The sequence below is a fragment of the Peromyscus californicus genome, unplaced genomic scaffold (assembly GCF_007827085.1).
Source record: "Peromyscus californicus insignis strain IS unplaced genomic scaffold, ASM782708v3 Scaffold_3__1_contigs__length_106647218, whole genome shotgun sequence".
NCBI classification, from domain to species: Eukaryota; Metazoa; Chordata; class Mammalia; order Rodentia; family Cricetidae; genus Peromyscus; species Peromyscus californicus.
This window is the reverse complement of record NW_026294551.1, coordinates 60417383-60440796: the sequence shown is the minus strand read 5'-3', so window position 1 is coordinate 60440796 and position 23414 is coordinate 60417383. Positions and strand designations below refer to the sequence as shown.

General features: G+C 50.1%; 2 protein-coding genes and 3 non-coding genes across 10 annotated transcripts in view; 4 read left to right on the top strand and 1 right to left on the bottom strand.

The window, feature by feature from the left end:
• The window catches only part of Trpv2 (transient receptor potential cation channel subfamily V member 2), a 27227-nt gene extending 5381 nt beyond the window's left edge, over positions 1-21846 (top strand). For 4 of the 5 annotated variants that reach the window (XM_052757101.1, XM_052757100.1, XM_052757104.1 and 1 more), the window contains 17 exons: positions 284-417; positions 2375-2665; positions 3364-3662; positions 8266-8439; positions 8715-8870; positions 9468-9566; positions 10073-10143; positions 10744-10909; positions 12264-12330; positions 12909-13237; positions 14201-14328; positions 15007-15086; positions 17329-19957; positions 20161-20212; positions 20716-20764; positions 21370-21453; positions 21655-21846. In XM_052757101.1, the coding sequence (XP_052613061.1) occupies positions 284-417; positions 2375-2665; positions 3364-3662; positions 8266-8439; positions 8715-8870; positions 9468-9566; positions 10073-10143; positions 10744-10909; positions 12264-12330; positions 12909-13237; positions 14201-14328; positions 15007-15086; positions 17329-17417 (2083 nt within the window). In that variant the 3' untranslated portion in view covers positions 17418-19957; positions 20161-20212; positions 20716-20764; positions 21370-21453; positions 21655-21846. Of the gene's footprint in view, positions 1-283; positions 418-2374; positions 2666-3363; positions 3663-8265; positions 8440-8714; positions 8871-9467; positions 9567-10072; positions 10144-10743; positions 10910-12263; positions 12331-12908; positions 13238-14200; positions 14329-15006; positions 15087-17328; positions 19958-20076; positions 20213-20715; positions 20765-21369; positions 21454-21654 lie in introns of all 5 variants that reach the window. The other variant, XM_052757105.1, reaches the window with a different exon arrangement.
• On the top strand, positions 20012-20082 carry LOC128123555 (small nucleolar RNA SNORD49). The gene has a single exon (XR_008222730.1). It is a non-coding gene; the product is annotated as a small nucleolar RNA SNORD49 (small nucleolar RNA).
• LOC128123554 (small nucleolar RNA SNORD49) lies at positions 20568-20638 on the top strand. Its single transcript, XR_008222729.1, has one exon. It is a non-coding gene; the product is annotated as a small nucleolar RNA SNORD49 (small nucleolar RNA).
• LOC128123578 (small nucleolar RNA SNORD65) lies at positions 21514-21585 on the top strand. Its single transcript, XR_008222751.1, has one exon. It is a non-coding gene; the product is annotated as a small nucleolar RNA SNORD65 (small nucleolar RNA).
• Positions 21847-23414, bottom strand: part of Lrrc75a (leucine rich repeat containing 75A) — a 42718-nt gene continuing 41150 nt past the window's right edge. For both annotated transcript variants that reach the window (XM_052757106.1, XM_052757107.1), the window contains exon 4: positions 21847-23414. In XM_052757106.1, the coding sequence (XP_052613066.1) occupies positions 22883-23414 (532 nt within the window). In that variant the 3' untranslated portion in view covers positions 21847-22882.

The window sequence follows — 23414 nt, the reverse complement described above, 5'->3', positions numbered from 1 at the left end:
GGATAACGAGTCTTTTGAAAGATGATGCATTTGATGCTGATGATTGCCTGGGAGGAGTAGAGCAGTAGTATTGCAGCAGATTAATGTCCCAATGGGTTTCTTCTCCTCACCTGGAGCTCTGAGCTTTAGGAGCCCTAGGAGAGAGAAGCCTTCCAAAGAATTCCTGTGTAACCTGAGGTGCATTGCTTAGGAGTACTGACAATGTTCCCATGTATGAGGTGGCTTTGTGCACGAGGGATTGTGGCCTTTCTCCAACATGAGTCACAAAACATATTCTCCACAGCCAGCAGGATCCAAACCGCTTTGACCGTGACCGACTCTTCAGTGTGGTCTCCCGGGGTGTCCCCGAGGAGCTGGCTGGACTGCCAGAGTACCTGTGTCGGACCAGCAAGTACCTCACTGACTCAGCATACACAGGTAGCCCCTCCCCCTTTGGTATCCTTTGTGCTTAGGATCAGAGAGGTGCTGTTCTCAGGGCTGGAGGGATGGCTCAGTGGTTGAGAGGACTGACTGCTCTTCCGGAGGACCTAGATTAGGTTCCCAGCGCCCGCACAGAAGCTAACAACCATCTATAAAAGCAGTTCCTGGAGATCTGATGCCCTTTTCCAGCCTTCATGGGACTGCATGTACTATAAAATAAGAACTCAGGAGGCAGAGGCAGGTGGATCTCTGTGAGATCGAGGCCAGTCTGGTCTACAGAGCTAGTTCCAGGATAGCCAGAGCTACACAGAGAAACCCTGTCTCAAAAAACAAACAAAAAAACCAAAGGGGAAAAAAAATGTGTACTCTAGAAGATTCAAATGGTAAAGAAATGTGTAAGGCCAAGAAAAAAAAAAAAAAAAAAAAAGCCTGTCATCCCAGGCCATTGCTAATGGCTTGGCATCTTTTCAGATTTGTCCAGAAGAGTATATATATAAAGTGTTGCCACATGCAATAATTTATTTTATTTTATTTTATTTTGGTTTTTTTCGAGACAGGGTTTCTCTGTGTAGCTTTGCGCCTTTCCTGGAACTCTCTCTGTAGCCCAGGCTGGCCTCGAACTCACAGAGATCCGCCTGGCTCTGCCTCCCGAGTGCTGGGATTAAAGGCGTGCGCCACCACCGCCCGGCCCACATGCAATAATTTATAATATGCTGCTCCCCCCCTCTACTGGATACGTCTTATTTATTTATTTGGTTGCTAAGATGGGGGTCTCACTATGTAGCTCAGGCTAGCCTTGACTTAGTCTCCTGCCTTAGGCCCCTGAGTGCTGCAAGGCATGTGCTGCCACACCTAGCTTATGGTACAGGTTATCCCAGTGTAGACTGAACTGCGTTTAATCAATCAGTGCCTGTTCAGGACTGCTCAGATTGGAGTCTGGGACCCCAACTTGCTACATGCTTGGCCCTAGGTGCACTAAGCACTTTGTTTATGTTAGTCACATAAGTTTTTATAATAACCCTAGAATATTTCCTTTTATCCAAAAAGGAAAATAGGCTAAAAGAGCCAGAGTCATTAAGTGAGGGAGCCATTTGCAAATTCTGCACTGTTTTGTTTTTTTTTTTAAATAGGGGTCTCATATGGCCCAGGCTGGCCTCACTTATGTAACTGAGGATAACCTTGACTTTCTTTTTGTTTTGGTTTTGTTTTTTCCAGACAGGGTTTCTCTGTATAGTTTTGGTGCCTGTCCTGGATATTGCTCTGTAAACCAGGCTGGCCTCAAACTCACAGAGATTCACCTGGCTCTGCCTCCCGAGTGCTGGGATTAAAGGCGTGCGCCACCGCCGCCCGGCAACCTTGATTTTCTGATCTCGCTTCCACTTCCCAAGTGCTTGGATCACAGGCATGTGCTACCATGACTGGCTTGATGTGGTGTGGAGCTCAAACTCAATATCCTCAGCCCTGCCCTGTATATTCATGGAAAGATAATGAATGTCACAGAGTAGTGTGGTGGCTCATGCCTTAAATCTCAGCACTTGGGAGGCAGAGACAGGTGGGTCTCTATGAGTTTGAGGCCAGCCAGAACTACAAAGTAAGACCCTGCAACAAAACAAAACACACACACACACACACACACACACACACACACACACACACACACACACACTCCACCACCCAAACTCCACACAGATAATGTTACATGTGTATTGGATTGTGCCTTAGAAATTGGTGTTAAGGCAGAAATTGTAGTCAGGCCTGGTGGTATTTTAATGCCTGTGTTCTGGAGTCTTAATATCTTGCAGCCAAGCTGTGTTCCCACCAGTTGCATATAGCAGCGATCTTTTTATATCCTCCCATGGGATACTCTGGAGCCTAGGTTTGCAGTACAAACTAGCAGATGGTCCAGGCTTGCTGGGTCTGAACATTGCCTATCCCTTCCCCTTTCTCTTTGCAGAGGGCTCCACAGGGAAGACGTGCCTGATGAAGGCTGTGCTGAATCTTCAGGATGGGATCAATGCCTGCATCCTGCCCCTGCTGCAGATTGACAAGAATTCCGGCAATCCTCAGCCCCTTGTCAACGCCCAGTGCACCGATGAGTTCTACCGTGGCCACAGTGCGCTGCATATTGCCATAGAGAAGAGGAGCCTGCAGTGTGTGAAGCTGCTGGTAGAGAATGGAGCAGATGTTCACCTCCGAGCCTGTGGCCGCTTCTTCCAAAAGCACCAAGGAACTTGTTTCTATTTTGGTGAGGGAGCTTTTCTTAGAGGCACAGATTGGGTATAGCGCTGTCCAAGGTCACATGGTTAGTGGTTGGCAGAGCTGGCACTGGACCCCAGTCTGCCTGCTTCTAACCAGACTAATTAAATTACAACTTGTTTAAAGAATGCTTGATCTCCTTTTGGGCAGGGAAACTCAGCATGTACTCAAGTCCAGACTAGGGAGAGGATGGACTGCAAGAACTGTTTGTGCTAAGGGTCAGTAGGCAGACTCAGGGTGTAACTCCATGGTGGAGCATCTGGTTGGCATGCAGAAGGCCTTGGGTTCAACTTTTTAAAGTATGTGTGTGTGGTATATATATTAATACTTGTTGGGGTTGGGGATTTAGCTCAGCGGTAGAGTGCTTGCCTAGCAAGCACAAGGCCCTGGGTTAGGTCTTCAGCTCCAGGAAAAAAAAAAAATTATTCCTTGTTGATGTGTTGATGGAGGCCAGTGTGGATTTCAGGTGCCTTTATCTCTCTCTCTTCGTTGCTGGTTTTTTTTTTTTTTTTTTTTCCGTTTTTCGAGACAGGGTTTCTCTGTGTAGCTTTGCGCCTTTCCTGGGACTCGCTTGGTAGCCCAGGCTGGCCTCGAACTCACAGAGATCCACCTGGCTCTGCCTCCCGAGTGCTGGGATTGAAGGTGTGTGCCACCTGCCCAGCTTCAAGCTGCCCTCTTGCTCCACAGGTGAGCTACCTCTTTCTCTGGCTGCGTGCACCAAGCAGTGGGATGTGGTGACCTACCTCCTGGAGAACCCTCACCAGCCTGCCAGCCTTGAGGCCGCTGACTCCCTGGGCAACACAGTCCTGCATGCTCTGGTAATGATTGCAGATAACTCGCCTGAGAACAGTGCACTGGTGATCCACATGTATGATGGCCTTCTCCAAGTGGGGGCCCGCCTCTGCCCCACTGTGCAGCTTGAGGATATCTGCAACCATCAAGGCCTCACACCTCTGAAGCTGGCTGCCAAGGAAGGCAAAATTGAGGTGAGTACTGTTCCCTATCCTGCCTCTCTTAGCTGCAGCAGGACTCAGGCAGTCACTTCATATATGTATATAATGCATTCTGGTCCCTCTCACCCTGAACCCTTCATTATCCCTGCCTCTTTCCTGTCAACCGGTCTCCTTACATTCCTTTCTCCCATTCAGTTCTTTTTGTCTTGTCTTGTTTAACTGAGTTTAAATAGGGTCATCTGTGCGGCCATAGGTTTCAAACTATCCATTGGTACCTGGAAGGCACACAGGATGACAATGACTGCCTCTTCCCAAGAAACAACATTTAAAAAAAAGATTATTTTTATTTTATGTACATAAGTATTTTGCCTGTATGAACATATGTGCACTGGGAGAATGCCTGGTGCCTATGGAGGCCAAAAAAGGGTGCAGTTACAGATGACTATGAACTGCCATGTGGGTGCTGGGAACTGAACCTTCATCTTCTGCAGAAGCAGCAAGTGCCCTTAACCACTGAGTGATGGCTCCAGCATCCGGGAGATAGCTATATTAGTTACTGCTCTGTTGCTGTGATAAAAGACCATGATCAAGGCAACTTGGAGAAGGGTTTATTTGGGCAGAGTTCCAGAGGCATGAGTCCATCACCATCAGGTAAGGAAGTGTGCCAGCAGGCAAGCATGGAGAGCTCAACACCCAAGTAGGAAACAGAGAAGGAACTGGGAATGGTACACAGCTTTCAAAGCTCAAAGCCCACCTGCAGTGACGTATATCCTCCAGAAAGGCCACACCTCCTAAACCTACCCAAACAGCATCACCAACTTGGTAGGACCAAATAGTCAAACACCTGAGCATCTCGGGGACATTTTCATTCACACTAACCCAATAGCTTTTTTTTTCTACATTTTGTCTCATTTGCTATTAGATTTTCTTCAGATTTTACCTACTATGACATTCACATTTTTTTTTTCTCATTATAAGCTTTAAAAATTAGCTGGGCGGTGGTGGCGCACACCTTTAATCCCAGCACTCAGGAGGCAGAGGCAGGTTGATCTCTGTGAGTTCGAGGCCAGCCTGGTCTACAGAGCTAGTCCAGGAAAGGCTCCAAAGCTACACAGAGAAACCCTGACTTGAAAAGCCAAAAAAAAAAAAAAAGAAGAAAGAAAGAAAGAAGAACAACGATATGGTTGGGGCTAGAGAAGAGGCTCATTGGTGAAGAGCACATATCGTTCTTGTAGAGGACCCAAGTTAGATTGCCAGCACTTGCCATGGACTGGCCCATGGGGGGGGGGGGTACCACGACCGTAGGGGGACCAGAGCTTGGGTAGTCAGGAAGGCAAGGATTCGGTGACTGACAGACAACACATTCAGAAGTGGTTTGAATCTGCTGCACTTTTACTTCTGCAAATCAGTAGTTTATATACAGAAAAGAAAACTATCAAGTCATACAAGGAACAGCAAGAGCTGGGCAATAATTCAATTACATCATCTTTAAAAAGCAGCAAGCACACAATTATTAATCGGTGCTAGACATATCCCTTCACCCACAAGAACTTTATGACCCAAAGAGCAGTCTGTGTTTTTTAAACTTAGTACAGTCCCTAGACTTGTGAAGGCTTCTTTGCGGTTGCAGCTGTGTCCTTCATCTTTATCTCAGCCGCTCGCTAGTTTATTATGCACTTCTACTTTTCTGGTTCTCATGACCCACTTAGCCAATTTGGATGCTGCAGATCCTCTCTAAGTCTTTCTTTAGTTCTTTTATCACATATCTGTTTTAATATAAAACCTTTTTACCTGCTGAAATATGGACTCTTACACTTTTACGCCTGTAAGGGGAAGGGGTTCTGCTGTAGTCCTTAAGTTTCCCATGCTGAACTTCCTCAACAGAGGGGCCCACCATCTGCCTTCTATGAGATAACGTTTTCTGTCATAAATCACTTTAGTTGGGATTCCTAAAGGATTCCTAGTGGGTGAGTGTTCATTCCCTAGAAGTGCCTGAACTATTATACTTTCTATTATCTAGCGGCTTGGGGTCTTTAAGGAATAGCTCACTCTGCTATATCTAAATAAGGTCCATGTCCAGCTTCCCCTTTCCTCCATAGTTCACAACCCAAGCATTCATTAATTTTGACTGTGCTTCATAGATTAATTAGAACATTATCAGGAAAGCAGTTATACAGAACCCATAGCCCAGAGAGCTCATGATCTGTGAAGCACGTCTCCTTCAAGAAGGAGGCATAACACGGGCACTCTGCCAGGGACCTCCAGGGAGCTTAGTCCTGTGGGACACGTATCTCCCATCTGCTATTATTGACATAATTGTTTATGTCACACGGACGACACTGGAGTTGGTGTGGCAAGCACTCATATCAGGCAGCTCACAGCTGCCTGGAACTCCAGCCTCAAGGAGCTGACTTCTGTCACTTCCCTGGGTATGTACACAGACACCTGTACACATAAAAATAAATAATATTTTTTAAGTATATGGTCACTCAGGAGGCGGAGACAGGTGGCTCTCTATGAATTCTAAGTCAGTTTGGTCAATATAACAGGTTGCAGGCCAGCTAGAGCTACAAAGTGAGACCTGTTTCAAAATAACCAAAGAATCAACCAATCAGTTAATCAATCAACAAAAAGAAAAGAGATGGTAGTGGGTTTTTTGTTGTTGTTCTCTGTGTTTTTGATATATAGAATTTAAAGTATTCGTATGTTTGTGGTTTGGCATGGTTGCCTATAGTCTCAGCTACCTGGGAGGCTGAATCAAGACAATCACTCAAGCCTAAGAGTTCAAGACCAACCTTGGCAATATGGTTAGTCCCTGTGTGAGTAACCAAACCAAATGGCACTTTTGTGTATACAGGCAGAATTATCTTTTCCTTTAAATTCCTTGGTTTTCCTATTACTTAATACTTTCTACAAGATTATATATGTAATATGTCTGCATGGGTATCTGTGTACCATATGCATGCCTGGTGCCCTGGGAGGCCAGAAGAGGGTGTCAGTTCCCCTGGGACTGGACTTACAGACAGTTGTGAGCTGTCATGTGGGTGCTGGGACTTGAACCTGGGTCCTATAGAGGAGCATCCAGTGTTCTTAACCACTGAGCCATTCCTCTGGCACCAGTATTGTACTTATATGTACTTGCTACATGTGTTTTAGTTACTTTCCATGTTGTTATACAAAACACCTGACAAAAGCCACTAAGGAAGGAAGGGTTTGTCTGGCTCACACTGAGGATACCCGTCACCGTCGCAGGGACGGCACCACAGCAGGAACATGAGGCGCTGGTCACATTGCAGCTGCAGTCAGGAAGCAGAGAGAGATGATGCGCAGCTCACTGTCTCCTTTCTATTCAGCCCAAGATCCCAGCCATGGGATGGTGTCATCCACATGTAGAGTGTGTCTTTCCATCCCTATTGACCTAATCTAGACAGTTACTCATATATATGCCCAGAGACTTGTCTCTTCAGTGCTTCTAGATCCTGTTGAGAAGATTAGCCACCACGGTATGTAGCTTGTAGTGTATGTTAATATAATAACACAATTATGCATGTGTTATCATTATATGTCATACACCTATCTATATTTTATTCCAATCTTTTGCAATTTCTTTCTTTCTTTTTGTTTGTTTGCTTTGAAACAGAGTCTTATCAGCCTACGTTGCCCTTGAACTCTATTTATTCACATTTATTATGTGTGTGTGCATAAATGTGAACACATGCCGTAGCACATATATGGAATTTAGATGGTGACTTGCGGGGTTGGTTCTCTTTTTCTGCCATGTAGGTTCCAGGGATTGAACTCAGGTCATCAGGCTTGACAGCAAGTACCTTTACTCTTCCTGATCGCTCACCTTAGCCTCCCCAGTGTCGGGATTATAGGCATGCATCATTCATACATGGTGCTGCTATTTATTTTTAGCTTACTTAAAATTTGTTTTAGATTTATTTATTTTATGTGTATGAGTGACTTGCCCGCAGAGGTCGGAAGAGGGTATTGGATACCCTAAAACTGGAGTTATGGATGATTGTGAACCACTATGTGGGTGCTGGGAACTGAACCAGGTTCCTCGGTAAGACTAACAAGTGCTTTTAACCACTGAGTCATCTCTCCAGCCCCTACGGTTTTATTTTTAACGTCTAAAATGGAGTTGTTTGAAAGTACTTGGGGTAGAAAGAGTAAGCATTGCCCAGTTCTCCTTTTCCCTCCCAAGTACCTTGTGAGGATCTACGTTTTATTTTCAGAGATGTTTCATATCACACACAGAAGTGTGCAATCGCCAGTGTTAAGAATGAGGGATATTTATCAAGACAGGGTTTCTCTAGCTATGTCTGTCCTGGAACTGGTGGTCTCGGATTTCAAGTGACCTCACATCCCCTGCTGGGATCTCTGTGCTATCCTAGGAACTCAGGAAACAAGTCCACGGTGCAGGACAGGGGAAGACAGAGCCAAGCTGCCTGTCAGCCTATGCATATGTGGGCATGTAAACCTGACAGTTCACTCTTGGTTGGGTATCTGTAAGAGTTGAAACATACTAGGACCCATGTGCTCTGTGGGGGCCCACAATGTTGCCCGGCCCTGGCATAGCATTAATGCAGGGAAGGTGACTAGTAGGTGAACTCATGTGACTGCCCTGCAGATTTTCAGGCACATTCTGCAGCGGGAGTTCTCAGGACTGTACCAGCCCCTTTCCCGAAAGTTCACTGAGTGGTGCTACGGTCCTGTCCGGGTGTCACTGTATGACCTGTCCTCGGTGGACAGCTGGGAAAAGAACTCGGTGCTGGAAATCATCGCCTTTCACTGCAGGAGCCCGGTAAGTCCACGGGCTGCTGGGCTGCCTAGAGATTCTGGCAAAGGGCAAGCCTTCCTCCACTTCATAGCACAAGCGCTGGAACGCAGGCACGTGGGAGGCACCTTCCAGGGGTCCTTCCAGGGGTCCTGGGTCTGGGAACCTGTTCCGCATTTGCTCCTCTCCATCTGCCCCGGCCCTTGCGTGGAGCCTGCCACGAAGTGGCTGCTTGTCCTACCGTCATTGATCCAGCTCTGTCCTTCCTACCTTGTGCTTTGACTCTCCCTTTGCCGCCCCAGCACCGGCACCGCATGGTGGTTTTAGAGCCACTGAACAAGCTTCTGCAGGAGAAATGGGATCGGCTCATCCCCAGATTCTTCTTCAACTTCGCCTGTTACTTGGCCTACATGATCGTCTTCACCATTGTTGCCTACCACCAGCCTTCCCTGGAGAAGGCAAGAGCTGGCTGGGGTCGCCCCGGGGCACACCTGCTTGAAGCAGCCCTGGAGTGGGAAGGGGCAGGAAGCACCAACCTATCCTACCAAAGGTGACATGGAGGTTTAGGTGACTTGAAGGATATACCCAGAGCTCTTGGGAACAGTCCCTTAGGGTAACGACAGCAACGATAATTAATTCTTACTGGATGCTTGCCAGATGTGAGTCAAGAGTCTAAGTGGTTAGCATGTGTTAACTAATGACTGCTCACACCAACCTCTGGGATGAAGGACCGCCACTCTTAGTTTACTACTGAGGTAAGGGAGAGGCGCAGAAAGGTTAATATATTATCTATGGTAATAAAAACTCTCGGTGGTAGAGATGACCTGAGGCCAGAAAATCTGGCTCCAAACCCAATGCTAATAACTGCTCTCTTATAACTGCTTCTCAGGGACTGGAATCAGGGCCCCGCCCCAGAGCCCACGTCCTCTCTGATGCTTAGAGTGGCCTCTCCACAGTGAAGGCTCAGAATTGTCCCTCCCTCAGGGCTCTTGGACAGCTAGCATCGGGGAGGGGACCCAAGACTCTAGGTCTTATGGGAGTGTTTGTCTCTTCAGCCGGCCATTCCCTCATCAAAAGCGACTTTTGGGGATTCCATGCTACTGCTGGGCCACATCCTGATTCTGCTTGGGGGTTTTTACCTCTTACTGGGCCAGGTAAGGACTCCTTCCTGTTTCTCCACCCTGTGTAGCTTCCAGTTACCCGAGAAGCAAACCAGAACTTTACAGGGAGTTAAATATACTCTCTTCACGGCTGGGAAAACAAATTCACAGGCAGGCCGGGACCATCAGGCCAGGGGTGGCCCCACCCACAATGGACTAGGCCCCCCTCCATCAATCACTAATTAAGAAAATGCCCTACAGGCTTGCCTGCCTACAGCGTGATTTTACGGAGGCATTTTTTTTTTTTTTTTTTAAGCTAGGGTTCCCTCCTCTCAGATGATTCTGGCTTGTGTCAAGTTGACATAAAACTACCCAGCACAAGCTACATATGGGGGTGGTGGTGAGGGAAAGGCTACCTTTTAGGCACTGAGGTGGTGTTAGCCAGGTGGCCATAACTGGAAGCGTGTTGGGGGGCTGCAGTCCCGGCCACAGGGGCGGCCTGGCTGCGCTTAGATCTGAAGAGCAAGTTTCACACGCTCTGACCTCTCTCTCCTCCGCAGCTGTGGTACTTTTGGCGCCGCCGTCTGTTCATCTGGATCTCATTCATGGACAGCTACTTTGAAATCCTCTTGTACGCGCGCATCTCTCCTTTCCCATACTGTCTCTGAGGTCTGGGTGTGGCAGGTGTGGCAGGGAGCACCAAGCTGGTTGTGGAGGCCGGGACCCAGAACTCCAAGTTGTTCTTGGCGGCAAGGATGGGAGTGTGTGCCAGACCTGGGACCCCTGGCTCCCGGGCAGCTTGGTTGGGCCCTTTCACATTCCCATCTTTGCAGAGCCTCTTTCCATGGAGCGTCTCAATGTTTGATTCAGGTATCATGATTACAAGTGGGAAGCCGCCGGGTGGTGGTGGCGCACACCTTTAATCCCAGCACTCGGGAGGCAGAGGCAGGTGGACCTCTGTGAGTTCAAGGCCAGCCTGGTCTACAGAGTGAGTTCCAGGACAGGCACCAAAACTACACAGAGAAACCCTGTCTCGAAAAACCAAAAAACCAAAACAAAACAAAACCAAGTAGGAAGCCCAGAGCATAAATGAATAACTTGTCCAGGATGGAGGTCAGGCTGTGATTGGTCCAGCTGCAGACAGATGGAGTCCATCTGAGGTGGTAGAGGCAGTCAGTGGGGGCTGTTGCCTAGTGGCCTGGAGGTTGACCCACATCTCGTCCCCACCCAGCCTCGTCCAGGCTCTGCTCACCGTGCTGTCCCAGGTGCTGCGTTTCCTGGAGACTGAATGGTACCTCCCCCTGCTGGTGTCATCCCTGGTGTTGGGCTGGTTGAACCTGCTTTACTACACACGCGGCTTCCAGCACACAGGCATCTACAGTGTCATGATCCAGAAGGTGAGAGATGGGGGTGGACCAGGTGCACCAGACCACGGAGGCCCAGACACCACCTCCCACTAGACTCCTTTTGGCCTCATGAGGCAGGAGCTATCCTCCACAGCTAACCTGAGCAGAAGAGAGCATGAGCTGTTTGCCCATGTGCCATTTACCCAGGCACTTGCCCAACATTACTGCGGGTGTGGGCCTGCATGTACCTGGATGTCTTCCTACGTATGCAGATGCACACACATACATTGTTGGCAGGTGTCCACATAGGAACATGTGCATCTTTCATAAAGGAGCAGATGATATTTTCATGGGCACTTATCTATTTGTCTGAGTCTTGGGACATGGGGACATTCGCATCGGTCTGCACCCATTTGTTTCACAAGTGTTTAGGAGCGTCCACTGTGGTCCTGGTTCTTTCTACATAGGGAACACAGCTGTGAACAAAACAGACAAGTCCTTCCTCTTTTGAAGCTGATGTTCCAGTGTGGGGAATGAAATTGCTAAGAACACAGTTCAGGATATTGCTGACTACAAGACCCAACAGAGGAAACACACACAGCAGAGCTATGGAGAATGACTGGGGCAGATGGCACTTTAGATGATGCACAAAACCCTTTCTGAAGAGGTGTTTTGTTTTGTTTTGTTTTTTTGAGACAGGGTTTCTCTGTGTAGTCCTGGCTGTCTTGGAACTTGCTCTGTAGATCAGGCTGGCCTCGAACTCACAGAGATCCGCTTGCCTCTGCCTCCCAAACACTGGGATTAAAGGTGTGCACCCTCCCCCCAGCTGAAGAGGGAGTTTTTATGTTTTTTTTTTTTTTTTTTTGATGCAGTGTAGAGGATGGGATGCTGACCCTCAGACAGCTAGGCAAGCACTCTACCTCTGAGATAGACCTACAGTCCATTAGTGATGACCTGGAAGATGAGTCAGCCACCTCAGAGTGGAGGGGGAAGCATCCTCTTCAGAGGGAACAATACAAGTGAAGAAAAAGAACCAGAGCAAGTGGACAATGCTTGAGACAATGCCAGGAGACTGCAATGCCAAGCAGGGCAAGAGCGGGGGAGGGAGTAGGGAAGCAGGTGGGTGCCTGGGGTTTAAAAATCCTGGTAAAATAGGGACTGGAGGAATGGCTCAGTGGTTAGGATCAAAGCCAGGCTCACATGCCTGCGGGTAAGCACTTTCACCCACTTTCACCTGAGCTGGAGGCAGATTCCTTTAAAAGCTCCTCCTGCTCAGAATGACCTGTGTCTGTGCACACACTGTCTGTGGGAGGGGTGTGTGTACAACGGAGCCCACTTATGGGGAGTAGGGTCAGTATGCTGTGGGCCATTCACCCAACCTTCCCCTTGGGCTCATGTGTTCCAGGTCATTCTGCGAGACCTGCTCCGATTCCTGCTGGTCTACCTGGTCTTCCTTTTCGGCTTCGCTGTAGGTAAGGACTCTTTTACACTTTGAGTGTGTGTGTGTTCCTGTGTAGTGCGCGCATGTGTGCGAATGTGGGTCTGGGAACTTACCGTACATGCACGCAGAGAGGCCTGCGCAGGAGGCAGGGTGTCTTCTGCTACTGTTCTCTGTTCACTGTCTTGAGACAGTGTCTTTTACTGAACTGGAAGCTTGCTGGTTTTTAAGTAGCGTGGTCAGTGAGGCCTAGGGATCTGTCTGTCTCTGCCCTGCAAGGCTGGGGTTATAGCCACATACAGTTTTAAAATTTTTAAATTTTATTTATTCATCCATTCATTTATTTAGTGTGTGTGTGTGTGTGTGTGTGTGTGTGTGTGTGTGTGTGTGTGTGTAGGTTAGAAGACAATTTATGGAAGGTGGCTCTTTTCTTCCATCAGTGGGACCTGGGGATCAAATTCAGGTCATCAGATTTGGAGGCAAACACCTTTACCCACTGAGCCATCTCGCCAGTCCAAATACCCCTTCTTGCCCCTCCCCCACCCACCCTGCAGGCTGCCCGGTTGTCTCCCAGACTGAGACCTCCGCCTCCCCCTTCTCACTTACCTACAGCCCTAGTGAGCCTGAGCCGGGAGGCCCAAAGCCCCAAAGCCCCTGCAGATAACAAAACCACAGTGACAGAACAGCCCATGCTGGGCCAGGAAGAGGAGGAGGTCCCATACGGGGGCATTCTGGATGCCTCGCTAGAGCTCTTCAAGTTCACCATTGGCATGGGGGAGCTGGCCTTCCAGGAACAGTTGCGCTTCCGTGGGGTGGTGCTGCTGCTACTGTTGGCCTACGTCCTTCTCACCTATGTTCTGCTGCTCAACATGCTCATTGCCCTCATGAGCGAGACCGTCAACAGTGTTGCCACTGACAGCTGGAGCATCTGGAAGCTGCAGGTACGGCCCGTGAGGCGTTCCTCTCTCACCCTTGGGACCCTGCGGAGGGCCCAGCACCCAGGCACGTGGGCTCAGCCCAGCAGGGCCAGCCTCTAGATTGTAGCCATTCACTCCTTCATAGGGTTCTTATGAGGATCATAGGAGCGTGGGAATAGGAAGTGTCCAGGACAGTGCCTGCCACATAGCAGGTGTTCACTGAGTTGAGTCGGTTACCATGATCCATTGGCATTATTATTATCGAGACAGAGTCTCACTATCTATCACCGACTGGCCTCCAACTCACAGCAACCCCCCTGCCTCAGTCTTGTGAGTGAGGGATTACAGATGTGAGTTACCATGCCTGAATATCAAGTGTCTTGAATGCCTATTACTGGTAGGGCTATGCAGTACAAGCCCCGCGGAGGACAAGACAAAGGCCCCTCCTGAGCTCCACACATGTAAAATACCGTTAGATTGATGTGGGAGGAGGGGAGAAAGATTGGGAGGGTCTGATATCACACACACACACACACACACACACACACACACACAAAAACACACACACACCTGCCCCATAGAAGCATTAGCTGTGTCTTACTTGATGAGAGAAAGGCTGTGTAGGTTTTGGCCAGGGTGAGCCTTGCCCTAGAGGTTGGACTCTGCTGCCTGACACGTTATTATTGTCCTTGGGCCATTTCCTCCTTGAGTCTCAAGTGCCGGCACCAGTGGGGTCTGGGATGCCCGGGGATGTGTGTGACTGGGCATGCACCTGAGAGAGGGGATACACTCTGGAGTCTGAAGTGCCTAAGAACAAGCCATTATTAAGCACTCCTTATGTGTATGCCACAAACACCACCTGAGGTGACTTTTCCTTAGTTTACAGATGGGGAACCTTCTGTGAGGGCATCTTTCCCCCTTGCTCGGGAGCTTCTTCCTCCAGGCAGGGTCCCAGGAGGCTTTGTTTGATGTGTCCTTTGTCCCCAGAAAGCCATCTCTGTCTTGGAGATGGAGAACGGTTACTGGTGGTGCAGGAGGAGGAAGCATCGCTCAGGGAGGCTGCTGAAAGTGGGCACCAGATGGGACGGTGTACCGGATGAGCGCTGGTGCTTCAGGTGAGCCAAGTGGGCAGGACAGGCTGGGGCCTGGATGATCCAGGATAGCTTCGCGCTCCTGAATCGGGTGTGCTGAGGAGAACCAGAGTACTCCATCTGGGCGGGGAAGGTCAGGGATGCTGGATCTCAGAGATCCACTCCCTGGCCCTGCTGCCGCTGCTGCTTGTGTGTTAGCCCGTCCAGCCCTGCCATCCCAGTGGTGTAAACTTAAGGTCCCTCCCTGGTGATTCCTGACTTTCTCTCAGGCCAAGAAGCCAGTATTCTGGGGTCACTATGGCTACCCTCAACCCTATATCTTCCGGTCTGATCTTGGAGCTATATCCCCTTGCATGGAAACCAAGCTTTTCAATGTTCAGAGAAGATGGGATTGAGAGGGAATGTGGTGACTAATGCCCAGCCACAGCCGACATCTTTTTGGGCAGCAGCTGAGCGAGGGAGGAGATGAGGGCTTTATTCGTGACAAGCAGCCATGAGAGACCACAACCTCAAAGACAACCTGATCTCACTCCCAAGCCTCTGGTGGCTCTAGGGAAGGGCGGAAACAAAGAAAACAAAACCATCTTCCTCATTATCTGTACAGTCCACTGGGAGGAGGGAGGTGGTGCTCCCTCCCAGGGGCAAAGCCTGCTAGGCTGCTGCTAGCTTCCCTGAACTTGAGAGCTGTTTTGTCAACCACAGGGTGGAGGAAGTGAATTGGGCTGCATGGGAGAAAACGCTCCCCACCTTGTCTGAGGATCCGTCGGGGGCGGGCATCCCTGGTGAGTAGCCTTGGGGTTAGCACCCTTGCCCTGGTTCTTTTTTTTTTTTTTTTTTTTTTTTTCCTTTTGGTTTTTCGAGACAGGGTTTCTCTGTGTAGCTTTGCGCCTTTCCTGGATCTCACGCTGTAGACCAGGCTGGCCTCGAACTCACAGAGATCCGCCTGCCTCTGCCTCCCGAGTGCTGGGATTAAAGGCGTGCGCCCCCACCGCCCGGCTTGCCCTGGTTCTTGTGAGTATGCGCTGTGGCTTTGCTGGTAACATAGCCTTTGAGAGTCCGGGATGGGACTCAGAACCCTGTGTGAGCCACCTACTCCTCCTGTAGAGATTGGTGCCTTAGTCCTTCTCTATGGCAAGCCTGCCCTTCTGTCCTGTCTGGGCAAAGATTCTCAGCTCTTAGGATGCCCTGCCCTTCTGCCTCACTCTGGCCTCTCTGCTGTCCCTGCCCTGGTTGTCAGTTGTACCCTTTGTCCAGACCTGGGCTGGATTTGGTTCCTAGCAAGGGACTAAGTCAGGGAGTGTGTTCCCTCTACCCTTCCCCCCCAACCCCCATCCTATCCTGGCCTACTGCAGGGGTGGCATTTCCCTGGGCCCCTGCTTTGCTTGACAGGCCAGCCTACTTGACCTGAGATTTCTGCCACTACATAAGCACTACTCCCTTAACCCCACAGTAGAAGTCACTTCCTGCCTCGTGGTGGCGCACGTCTTTAATCCCAGCGCTGGAGAGGCAGAGGCAGGTGGATCTCTGTGAGTTCAAGGCCAGCCTGTTCTACAAATCCAGTTTGCAGACAGCCAGAACTGTTACACAGAGAAACCCTGTCTCAGTACACACACACACACACACACACACACACACACACACACACACACAGTCACTTCCTGTAAGTCTCTGTGGCATTTGGCCTTTTCTGTTCTAGCATGTTAAGAACCTTTCCTGTTTCCACCTCTCTGCCTCCACTAAAACCAGCTCCTCCCTCTCAACCTTCCCCACAGCTTTCAGGGTTTTTCCTCAGTTTTCCCTTCTCTTTCCTGCCAAACGTCTCTTGCCAAATGCCCCAACCCTCTCCCTAATGCCCTCCCAAGTTGAGTGTGACCTGTTACAAGAGAGGCTGCCGGCATCTTGCTGCCCTAAAGCCGACTGGTTTCTTACCTCCTATCCCCACATCAAGGCTTCCTGTCTACTTTCTCTACCCCTTCACGCAATGCCAGGGCAATGAGTCATTTTGCCCCCATCTGGTCCAGGTGTTCCATACCCAAACCCCCACCCCAAACCCTGCTGCTCGTTGGCCACACCAGCTTGGCTGCAAACAGCTCTGGGGTCGCCCCAGCAGGCAGCATGCATGTGGCTGCACTCTTCACACCCAGATGGAGGATCTCGGCCCTTCCCTCCAATCTGATGCTGATGCCTTAGCCTCTCAGGCATCCCCTTACAGGTGAACCTCTGTAACCACTGCAAGATGTCTCGGCATGTACCTCAACCTTCAGACAAAACTTCCTGCTTCAGGCCTGTCCCACTCCATTCTGGCTAGTGTAAACAAGGACTTCACAGGGCCCACACCACACAGGGCCCACACGGTCACGGTCTTCAGCGTGGAGCTCAAGGCCCACAGCTGTTGCCTGACTCACTCCTCAGAGTTCTGTCAACATGCTAGCCACTCATGCTGTGGTACTCCTTGCTTTCTTGACACTTCCTTCTCTGTCTCTGTGCTCTCCTCTGTTGGCCACCCCCAACAGTAAAGAAGGGTTACCTCTCTCCTCTAAGCTCCCTGAGCTCCTGACCCGCTTCTCCCTTGCTCTTCAGTGTGCCTCAGATGTTCTGTTTTCTGACAGAGCCTGTCAGCTCTGGGGACTTTTGAATTCCTGTGGTGAGACCTCTGAACGGCCCATGGAAGGGCTTCAGGGGATTCCAGCAGGAGGAAACACAGGGGGATGGGGCTGCAGGATTGACTGTTAGACCCAGAACATGGTGGGCTTTCATGGTTGTGGCCTTTCCTTTTCTTTATTTTTTTGGGGGGGGGCATTTTCGAGACAGGATTTCTCTGTGTAGCCCTGGCTGTCCTGGAACTCACTCTGTAGACCAGGCTGGCTGCAAACGTAGAGATTCACTTGCCTCTGCCTCCTGAGTGCTGGGATCGAGTGTGTGGGCCACCACCAACCCAGCTTTGGCCTTTTCTTACTTCCCTGGCACACACTGCCCAGGGATACACTAAGGGCAAAGCCACAGTGTTCTTTATTCTGTTTACAGGTTATGAAAAGAACCCCACCTCGAAACCTGGGAAGAACGGTGCCCCAGAGGAAGACCATCTGCCCCTCCAAGTCCTCCAGTCCCACTGACGGTCCAGATGCAGCAGCAGCCTGGCCGGGCAGAGTAGGGAATCTTTCCAGCCACACGAGCTAGCTCCCAGGCTACTGAAGTTGGGTGGAAATACAAATATTTTTTTGCATAACTAAGTGTTCTAGAAGTATTATTTGAATGAAGTTATGGGGACCTTGTATCTGGTAATATTTGCATGTGTCTCTAAGTGCCCACCTGGCTCAGGGGCTAGTCTGCTCAGAAACCCTCACTGGCTGGCCACACCGCAGTTCCAGCACTGTCCTCTTCCATGTGGCAGGCTGAGGGCTGGGTACAAATGAAGCCACTTTGCCACCTCTAGGGTGACTGAGTCTCCATTAAGCTCTGGATTATTGCTTTTTCACCCACCTGGGCTTCAGTTTCCCACCTCTCCTCCCCACTCTTTGCAGGAAAGCCAGAAAGGCCTTCTTGAGACATAAGACAAGCAAGTCATCTCTGAACCCTGAAGGCCTGAGAGCAGCATACTCAGCCTTGCATGCTTTTGCCCATGATTCCCAGATCCCCTGACCCTGTACATCTTTTGCTTTCAGGGGAGTTTGATGAAAAGTCCTTAGTATTTTCTCTTAATTATTCATGAAGCCCGAAGGGCCTCATATTTGACTTTTTGACTTGGCCTTTGCTGATGTTCCTGTGACTTGAAACTCCCAGAAGAGAGCAAGAGGGGAGCTGCACCTGTATTAAAGATTCCAGGCCAAATGGCTTGTTTGAAATTGTTTTTCAAACCACGGCCAAATTATCTTGGGCTATTTTTGGTCTCTCTGAACTCCCTGACACCCCCCCCCCCCCCCCCCCCGCCCCCGTGTCTGACTTAACATCCTTGTGAACTATCAAAACCGTACACTACTTTTCTTAGCTATTCCACAAGCTAAGAAGGTCACTGGACAGCACCTGAAACCTACAGCAGAGAGCTCCCCTCTTTGCTATAACTTGCCAATTGTGGTCCCTTCCAAAGGACTTTCCTTGTTCTGTAACTACAAACACTTCCAAAATGGAACATGGTATTTGGGGAAACCTGAATTTGTGTTCCTGGCCATGGTCACTCACATTTGGCTCCAAAATAAACGATCTTATTCCCTTTAAGGTGAGTGGACACTTCCCTCCCTCCATTAATTAAATCCTAGGTTTATTCCCTGGACCACCTGGATGGCTGTCTCATGACTACCTGGCAGTTCTCTTCTGTTAAAATGAGTCAGTTCCTCAGTACATTTGCATATGAAGTGTATGCAAGCACAGATGTGTGCTGCTGGATGGAACCTAGCATCTCCTATATAATAGCTCTGTAAGACTTTGCACTGAGGTATTTTGAGACAGGATTTCATTCTGTAGGCCAGGCTGGTCTTGAACTCACAAGAACCTTACTCTAGCCTCCTGAGTGCTAGGATACAGGCTCACGCATCCTAGGCTGGCCTCAAACTCTCTGTATAGCTGAAGAAAGACCTTGAACTTCTGATTCTCCTGCCTCCACATCCCCAGAACGTGGGAGTTTGCCACAATACCCAGTTTATGAGGTGCCGGGGATGGAACTAAGAACCTCATGTTCGCTATGTCCCCAACCCTTAAGAGACACCCGAACATGCTCATATACTGATGGGATAGCATCGGCAGTTTTCTGTTGCCCATGAGATAAGCCCGATGCAAAAGTCAGAAGCGGAAAGGGGTGGGGACAATGAAAACAGATCAAACAGGAACTCCTCTTGGCGGTATAATTCTCTAAGGAATGTGATGAGGGCTGTCTGCATAGGGTCTTGAGAGGTTCCGTGGACATGTTCAAACAGCAATGGGGCGAAGAACGGCCCGAATCATTAAGCAGCAGCTACTGTTTCTTACTGTCTCTGAACGCAGTTTCGGGTGTTATCTCAGGCGAGCCTCAGAAGGGCCAAGGTCTTACCCTCCGTTCCCAGGTCCCGAGGATTAAACGCACGCATGCTTATGCAAGCTCTCCACTAGATTATTTTGACCCTTTTCTTTCTTTTTATTTTGAGACAGGGCTCACTAAAATTGCCCAGGCTGGGCTCGAATTCCTAAGGTCCAGACTCCTAAGCAGTTGTGATTTCAGGCCTGCGCTGTCAGATTTTTAACTCCATGTTTTCAAACTCCACAACGAGTTTACAAAGGGCGGGGAACTCGCCGAAAACGACCGTGTCGATGGACACTTTAGCTAACATAAAAACCACACTGAAGCCTTCGCGCAGGCGCGCTGGAACTCGCTCCCGGCTCTCCGCTACCCAGAATTCCCGGGGCGGTGGAGACCACTCGCTCCACGGAGCGGGGGAGTCCCGCGGGTTCCCGTGAGCCTTTGCCACTCCCGCCCTCCCTCGTGCGGGAAGTGGTCTGTCCCGAGCCCTTAAGAGCGGGGCGCACGGGCGCCGCGGTCTCTCTCCGCGGACACGATGTGGTCGTTCGTGGTTCCTCCCTGTAGCCGGTCCTGGCGCCGGGGCCTAGCGGAGCGCAGCCGGTGCGATGCCGAGCCGGCCCGGCCTCCCAGCCCCGCCGTGGGCGCTGCGCAGACCTGAGGATCCGGGTAGGTCGGGGTCTGCACCCCGGGGCTCCGCGCGTGGGCGGGCGGGCCGGCGACTGCTCTGATGAGACTAGACATAGGAAGTGCCGTCCGAGGCGATAACTGACGACCTCCCTTCTTAGCTGACCGCAGTCGCTCAAGCCTCGGCGATGGACTGCGCGAGTGTTCGAATGGTCTCCGGACTTTTTGTTCTTTTAACCTTTCAGAGGGAGAACTGAGCGGACGTCGAGGAGGAGCAGTGCAGTGTGCCGCCGTGAGGTAAGTTTCTGGAGCCATCGATGTGTGGCCTGACATTGTAGTTTTCGCTCCCCGTGGTGTTCCCGCCCCAGCCCTTGCACTGCATTCAGCTCATGCTTTTTGCAGAAGCATACTTAGGTAAATTTCTCCTGGCGCTGGATGGCCCAGCTGCTAAGAGGCCTATTACTACGTTAGAGTATTTCAGGTAGCGTCGTTCATAACCACCTGAACCTCTAGAGCCAGGGAATTCAGTGTGTTCTGGTCTCGGCCACACCGTCCACGTGCACCCACCCACATGGTCACAGCCATAATTGAAAATGGGCCTCCAGTCAGTGGCTGAAAGCATGGGTTGCAGGGGGACAGTGGAAGGCTTGACTGCGGTGATGAGATCACTAATAGGAAGTGCCGTCAGAGGCGATAACTGACGATAAGTGTTCCTGGCTGATGCAGTCAAGCCCTCACCAGTTAACTGGTGTTTAGGATTAACTCGGTCTGGACTATAACAACTGCTGTGTTCTATCTAGGTCGGAAATTTAGGGTGGAGGACTGCCAGCAGCCGTGGCCTCCCATGAGGTAAGCTTTTGTCTTGGTTGTAGTTGGGCCAGACCTTGTCTGTTTGGTTTGGTTATGATAGTGTGAATGTTATGATAGTGTGAATGTACATGCATCCGTCCAGCCTGACTTGGAATGCTTGTACTCAGAACTGGTTGTAGTTGGGGGTAGAGACTATATTTAGCAGGGTGCTGTGCATAGGTAACTACAGAACCATCTTTTTTTTTATGTGTCAGGTGTCCATGGAAGCTAGAAAAGGGCACGAGACCTAGAGGTGGTTGTCAGCCACTACTTGGGTGCTGGGAATCCAGCCTGGGCCCATGGAAGAGCAACCACCAGTGCTCTTAAACCCTAAGTCATTATCCCAGTCCTTTAACTCAGGTCTTAAATTTCCTCTTATGTGGCAGTTTGGATAGCTCATCCTGCCATTTGGGTCCCATGGATTGAACCCAGCTGGGCTGGATTTGCAGAAGGCCCCTCACTGGTGGTTAAGATTGCATTTTTAATAACTTGAAAGATGTACCCTTTGTAAGGTCTTTGGTGCTCTTGTTAGGCTGTGTTTAAAACTAGGCTTTGGTGTGGCTGCCGTTAGAAATAACTCGTCCTGTTTCTGCAATCCATCTTAGGAGTGTCCACTTCAAGTTTTGAGAACTGAGTGCTGAGAACATTGAGGAATGCAGTCTCTGTTGGCAGCCGCAGTGGAGGAGGAGGTAAGTTTGATCTGTACAGTGATTGCCTCAAGCTACCTGTCATTACTCTGAAAGGATATCAGATGATGAGATCACCTAAAATAGCTGGAATTACCGGCAGATTGGTAGTGGTGAGCCTATGGTTTTCTGAAGATAACCTTTCAATGTTCTGAATGCCGTTGGTTGGAACAAGTGTGATTCTGAAATCTAGTTCCTCTGCAGGCTGTCTCCAGAGGAGTCTCCAGCAGCAGTACCGCCACCAACTTGGGATTCTGAAAGCAGCCTCTTTTAAGCTTGTTATGAAAACAGTCCAGCATGTGTCTGCTGACCCTGTTCTGTCTGGTCAGGCACATTTAGTGATCATCCTACCCCACGGGAGCTTCCACACACGTTAATAAAATGTTTGTGCACAAAGTTGGTTGCCATTGTATTGAATGAATTAATTCACAAGTCAACGTGTGTGTGCGCGCGCAGCAGTTACCATTAACAAGCACCATAATAAAGCGGGGTCTTTGGTACTGGTCCTCAAAAAGTGTATTTGAAGAGTTAAATTATCAGGTGTTGAGCAGCCCAGCTTTAGCACTGTAAACTTCTGGTCAGTCTAAGCTGTTTTCACAACCTAAGACTTGGGCAAAGATTCCAAAGCATTTAAGGCATCCACACTTGTCCTGTCCCTTGGCTGTATTTATGCAGTACCATGTAAGGCCCCTATCTTTCCCAGATCCTATGAGCCAGTTTGCTTGCCTGGCCTGTAAGGCTTTGCTTCCCTTGGATTTTGATTCACCTAGTTCAGAACAGTTCCCAGTTTCCTTGGGCTTGGAGTATAGGAGCTGCTCATTGTGGGGATTAGGGGCATTATGGGAAAATAGGTGTAGAAGCCCCAATTTTCCTTCTAACTAGGGCTGAAGTAACTAGTCCTGGAGCCTTATGATAAACCATTCCAAGGACTAGATTCTGGGAATAGGGTCTGAAACCCATCTGGTAGGAAAAAAAAAATGTGCTGGTTGAGGGGTAAGGGAACTAGGCATGTGCTGCCTTTCACAGTAAAATCCTCCAGTCAAGGAAGGGAGGTCTGCAGCTTGAACTGGATTTCCTATACTTAATGCTCTGGACCCCACACCACCTCCAGGAGGCCCCTGGGAATTGGGAAGCCCTCCAAGGGTCTTAGTAGATGCCACTTTTCCTTAACTGAGGAGGCTCAACTGGACTGGTGGGAGAGTGCTTGGTCCAGCTCCACAAGTCTGGGAGAGCCGGCTGAGTGGAGACATCCCAGAGCCCCTAGAGCAATGGATGCCTTCTCAGCGGCAGGGACTGGGAGGGAGCTGGGGGCAAAAGTTAGTACTCTGATAGCCTGGTGTCTGGTTGGTGGGTGGGTTGTTCAGACATCCTCCTGATGGGAGGAGCCCCTAACCCACCTTAGCCATCCTGACAAGTCCTCCCTACTTCCTGGTCATGTCTGAGTCACAGTCTCGCTGCTCTCCTGGTCTCCTGTAAGCGTCACAGGGCTTCCTCCAGGGTCCTGCTGACTTGTACCTTCCCTGGCCTCTTCCCCAGTACCCGGCCCCTCCCCCAGCTCCAGGATGGTTGGTAGGTGCCCCTGCTTTGGAGAACGCTTGCGCAGGCTGAGCAGGAAGGGCTGGGGTAGAGAGAAGATGTCCACATTGTTGCCCAGGTCAATCCATGTGACATTGGGGAACTTGCTGGGGTCCTTCAGGGTGTCGGTGAGGTCCCTCAGCAGAGCTCTGGTCAATCGGTTGCCATTGAGGGCTAGTGTGGTGAGGCGAGGCAGGGTGCTGAGCGCTGGTAGTAGCTGCAGGACCATGTCGTCCGTGAGGCCCGTGAAGCCCAGCTCCACACTGTCCACTTGCTCTCCACAGCGCTGAAGATAGCTGGTCACCCGCTCCAGGTCACGGGAGGTCAGTGGAATGCCGGACAGATCCACCATGTTGTCCGGAGGATTCCCAGCTAGGAGGGCCTTGAGA